General features: G+C 37.7%; 1 protein-coding gene across 1 annotated transcript; it reads left to right on the top strand.

Moving 5' to 3' along the window:
* Positions 1-300: 300 nt before the first annotated feature.
* On the top strand, positions 301-1,215 carry LOC148192971 (uncharacterized). Its single transcript, XM_088099325.1, has one exon. It carries the CDS (start codon positions 301-303, stop codon positions 1,213-1,215), a length of 915 nt encoding a protein of 304 aa, XP_087955451.1.
* The last annotated feature ends 4,420 nt before the right edge of the window (positions 1,216-5,635 follow it).

Genomic DNA, 5,635 nt, shown 5'->3' with positions numbered 1-5,635 from the left:
AGGGGAGTAGGCAAGAAGTTTACCATTAGCACTCTGGCCACCGCGTTGAGGCCTTCCCCTTTCACCGATAATCTGTTTGCGGAACCCCCATTAACTCTGGATGAGTTACAAGAAAGAGTCGCTCGGTTCATCAAAATAGAGGAGATGAGGGCGGTTTAGAGGCGACAGCAGAAGCAGAGCTCTTCAGGGTAGGAGAAGAAGGAAGGCAAAAAACCGTTCGTACCTGTCGAACGGCCAAAGGGCCAGAAGTACAGAGATGGCCCGAAAGGGGCTAGATTCGAAAAGTACACCCCGTTAAATATGCCAAGGGTTAGAGTTTTGGAAGAAGCCCTGAGTGCAGATCTTATTCGTTTAAGACCTTCTCAGTCATCACCCAAAGCTGACGGGACTAAACATTGTACCTATCATCTAAACATAGGACATAGCACCGAAGACTGCACGGTGTTGAGAGATAAAGTGGAGGAGTTGATCTGGACGGTTCACCTAAAAAAGTTTGTTAAGGAGGAACGGAGGACGAGAAGTCCACCCAGGAGGGCTAGGGTGGAACGAAGTGATAGGAGAGATGATAGACGCCCAGATCGTAGGCGGAGTAGAAGTCGCAGCCATGACCGATCATTGCGTGACACGATAAATACTATCTCTGAAGGTTTTGCTGGAGGGTCATCGGCGTCGGCTAGGAAGAGAAATCTGAAGGAGTTAAAAAGTGTTCACCGGGTAGATGTGAGGAAGCGCTCCATGTCGCCAATCACGTTCACCGATGAAGATTTTCATGCTCCTGATCCTGATCAAGACGATCCGATGGTAATAACAGTTGTTATTGCTCGGTACAACGTAGGAAAGGTGTTGGTGGATCAAGGAAGTTCTGTTAGATATTCTTTACTGGAAGACATTCCACAAATGGACTTGTCCGAGGATCTAATAGCCCCATATAAGGAGCTGAAGACCAGGTTTTTGCTGGTAGAAGCGAACACATCGTACAATATGTTTTTGGGCCGACCATGCTTAAATGCATTCGGAGCGGTTGTTTCCACGTCCCACCTCACACTTAAGTTTCCATCAGATAGGGGGACCATTTGCACAGTTCGGTTCGATCAGAGGATAGCTAGAGAATGTTATGTGGCAGGGCTGAAGGTTCACCCATCCTCATTTGATCCACCAAACCGGCAGAGGAGAAGACGATCGAACGTTATGATGGTGAAAAAGTCAAGCGGGTAGTGGAGAATGTGCACGGACTTCACGGACCTGAACAAAGCTTGCCCCAAGGACTCTTATCCGCTACCAAGTATTGATGCGTTAGTGGATGGGGCTTCGGGGTTCCTGATGAGTGCATATTTATGCCCACATTTATGCTTTAAAATTCAAATTTTTGATGGGATAATTGTGCTTAAATGGTTGGTTTTAAGTGAATTTGTGATGATTGGAATTGTTGGGTTTTGGGAAATAAAGAAACTAAAAAGTGAGTTTTAGTGCATAAATTATTCTCGGATTTTCTAATGTTTATTTGTGCAGCTGAGAATATAAGTTTTATTGGTCCAAATGACAATTCAAGGCCCAAAATCAGATTTTATTTGGAAAATTCAAAAGGGGCTAAAGTGCAGATAGAGGAAATTTCAGGGTATTTGTGCAATTTTGGAAAGTCAGAAAATCTAAAAGATAAAATTCAGTTGTTGAATTTAATTTGGGAATATCAACAGAAAATATCTTCCAAATAATTATCTAAATCTTTTGGTTATTTGGAAGATATAGGATATAAGATAATAAGTTAATATCTATCAAATATTATTTAAAACTGATTTAATCTAATGAATATTTGAAAGATATAATATATCAACAGAAAATATCTTATCAACAAACTATTCAGAGTCCAAGCCCAATCAAGCCTATATAAAGAGACCCAAGGGAGGCAGAAAGGAGGACTTCACTTCATATATTCATTCTCTCATACTCCTCTCACTTTTCTTTCCTCTTGTATTCAACTCCATTCATGGAGAGCTAAGCATCTAGGGCTATTCTACTGTAATTCCATGACGGATTCTGAGGTTACGTTCAGTTAATGCAATTGTTTACTTTGATTATTGATTTAAGTTGTTCTCTCTATGTCTTTCAGCTCTCTATCTTGTTAAAAGCAAAGATTTTTGTATCATAATATGTTTGAATCTACATGCATATTGATTATATGAGTTCTAGGGTTTCTAGGTTTAATTGAGAATTTACTTTGATTTAATTTAGGAACTTTCATATGATTAAATGATTTTTACTATCAATTGAGAATGTACTTTGATTGATTAGTAATAATTTCAACTATAATCAATTGAGAATTTACTTTGATTGATTAGCTTTTAATTTGGTTAGGAGATTTAAGAATAGACATGATTAAACACAATAGAATTTGATTGAGAATGTACTTTGGTTGAATTTATTGTGAATAATCTAGAAAGGTTTTGCATTTGATTGAGAATTTACTTTGGTTAAATACATGATCGCCCTCGAATTAATTAAGAATTTACTTTAATTAATTTGAAACTTAAACAATAATCAATTGAACAATTATCCGTGAATAACCGATGATGAATCTATCTTGGAAAAGCAGTGGAATTAGCCTATTTCATCGTAACTGTTTTTAAGTTTCTTATTTATTCTTTAAACACTCTTCAATCATTATTTTTATTCATAAGCATTGCATAACATTCATAAGAGTCACAGATATTCAAAAGCAATTCCGTGTTCGTTGGGAGACGACTCAGGGTTACTTCAACCCTGTCTACTTTCTTGAATACTACTTGGCAATACTGAAGTTGCCTTGAAAAGTAGTATTAATTTGATAGCTTCAACGGCAGTACTATCAAATTTGGCGCCGTTGCCGGGGAATACGGTTAGTATTTTGAATATTTTGATTCTTATTTTTACTTTTATTTTTACTTTTACCTTTATTTTATTTTTTTATTTTATTTTTTTTTTTTTTTTATTTATTTAACGCACATACATTTAATTTAATTTGAGTTATTTTGTAGCCTTTAATCATTCTTGTTTTAGCAAAAATCTTTTTTCTTGTTTTTATTAAGAATTTCTCTTGAGAAACACTTGAGGCTAGTTTGAATACACTCTGGCTAGGAAAGATTTGGTACTTAAGTTGTCCTTTGTGACGCACCTCTCTTTCCTGGGAGTGGATCCAACAAGTCTCTCTTATCTCTTATTTGAAATCTTTCTCTAGAGCAAGAACAAAAGAAAAAGAGAAGTAACAGAGAAACAACTTCAAGCAGATTGCGTAGTGCATGACCAGAGCTAACCCGGGTGAATTTTATCAAATTAAACCGGAAGTCGAAAGAAATTTGCGTAAGCTGCGGAGAAGATTGAAATTTGAGTGTTCTACTAAGAGAACACTTCCTACATCTGAAGTCATTCCACCTTCATTATCTCCAGTCACAAACATACCATCCAATCCTTTACCTGATCCTAACCCAAACAATATGACACAAAGAACCATCAGACAGTTAGCCACCTCCCAAAATACAGCTATCCGAAGTAACATTGAATACCCTAATGAGGAGTGGGAGTTGAGACCTGACCTGTTAAATGCCTTACCAAAGTTCAATGGGTTATCAAGGGAGAATCCACACAAGCACTTGAGACAATTTCACATGTTGTGTGAAAACTTTAGATCTCCGAGGATCATAATAGAGAGCCTTAAAATGAGAGCTTTTCCTTTTACTCTTCAAGGCGCAGCTCAAGATTGGTGGTATTATCTCTCTGCACGAATTACAAATTGGGAAACTATTGAAAGACTCTTTCTTGAGAAGTATTTTCCTGCATCCAGATTATCAGCTATCCGTAGAGAAATTCAAGATATAAGACAGAGAGATAGAGAGAATCTTAGTGAATATTGGGAAAGATTCAAGAAACTATGTTCTTCATGCCCTCAACTCCAAATGGAAGATTTTATTCTAAGCTTTTATGAAGGCTTAAGTCCTACTGATAGGTTATGGGCAGATGCTGCAAGCGGAGGATCTTTCTTAGACAGGTCACCAGAAGATGGTATAGATCTAATAGAAAGGAAGGCAGTAGACAATCAACAATATGGAACAAGAGAAAATTCAGTGACTTTGTTGAAGGGAGTGCATGAAATTGATAATGGTGCGATTGATGGGAAGAAGATAGATGAAAGATTAAATAAGCTAGAAAGCAAACTCGATCACATTGCAAGCTTGTTTAAAACCTCAACTCCACAAATTGCTAAGAAGTGTGGAATTTGCATTTCAACTGACCATTATACTGATGAATGTCCTAACTTGGTGGAAACCACTGTGGAAAATCCATCTCAAGTTTTTGCTGCAAACATGATTGGAGGAAATAGACCATACCAGAATTATCATGATTCGTCCTCCAATAGATATCAGCAGAACAGGCAACCTTATGTTCCACCTCAACAAAGGCAGCAATCTCAGCCTAAAATGTCAATGCAAGATTTCATGAAAACAATACTTGAGCAAAATTCCGAAATCAAGAAATCAATTGTAGAGTTGACTCAGAGGGTGGAAAAATTAGAGGCTAAGGAGTCAAATAAACTACCTGCACAAACAGTGATCAACCCGCAAAATGTAAGTGTTATTACTTTGAGAACGGGTAAGCAAGTAGATGGCCCTGAAGGAGCCCAAAAGGATGAAGATAAGGAGAAAGAAGGAGCATAAATTGATGACAATGGAGGACCAAGTGAACCATCACCTGAGACTACCACTGATAAATCCAGGTTAGTATCCTCTAACTCTTCTTCTAAAAATTCTTCTTCATCTTATTCTCCACCTCCTCCATATCTAAATCGATTGAAACCGAAAAATAAAAAAATGGAGGAATTAGACCAAGAGATCTTAAATACTTTCAAAAAGGTGGAGATCAACATTCCCTTGCTAGATGTTGTTAAGCAAATCCCTAAATACGCCAAGTTTTTGAAAGAAATTTGCACAAATAGAAGGCGCTTTAGGGATAATGAGGTTGTGAATTTGGGAAGGAATGTGTCAAGCTTGATTAAGAAGCATATTGAAATACCGCGAAAATGCAAAGATCCAGGTATGTTTTCTGTTCCATGTGTTATTGGAAATTCAAACTTTGACAATGCCATGCTAGATTTAGGGGCTTCCATAAATGTAATGCCTTTATCAGTGTTTACTTCTCTATCTCTGGGACCTCTTAAGACTACTGGTGTGGTCATTCAACTGGCCAACCGTAGCACAGTTAACCCTGCAGGTGTGCTTGAGGACGTCCTTGTCCAAGTAGACAAATTAATTTTTCCTGCAGATTTTTATATCTTGGACATGAAGGATGATGAAGGAATCAGTCCAACAACTATTATCTTGGGAAGACCCTTCATGATGACAGCACGAACCAAGATAGATGTTCATGCAGGATCGTTGACAATGGAGATAGGAGACGAGAAGGTGCGGTTCAACGTGTTGGAAGCTGGGAAGCACCCGATTAAAGATCATTCTTTGTTTTGTATTGACTTATCAAGTGATGTTGTAAACAATTTTTCTTTTTCAAATATGTCGTCCCTAATTTTGGACGAAAAAGGAAACTGTAAAGCAGGTAATATTGAGGATGCGGTATTAATAGATGATACCTCTGTGGCGTCCGAGTGTGATGT

This window comes from Vigna umbellata, chromosome 9, assembly GCF_029865625.1.
Source record: "Vigna umbellata cultivar VRB3 chromosome 9, Vumbellata_1.0, whole genome shotgun sequence".
In the NCBI taxonomy this organism is placed as follows: Eukaryota; Viridiplantae; Streptophyta; class Magnoliopsida; order Fabales; family Fabaceae; genus Vigna; species Vigna umbellata.
The sequence above is the reverse complement of the archived record's forward strand: the minus strand, read 5'-3'. Positions and strand labels throughout refer to the sequence as shown.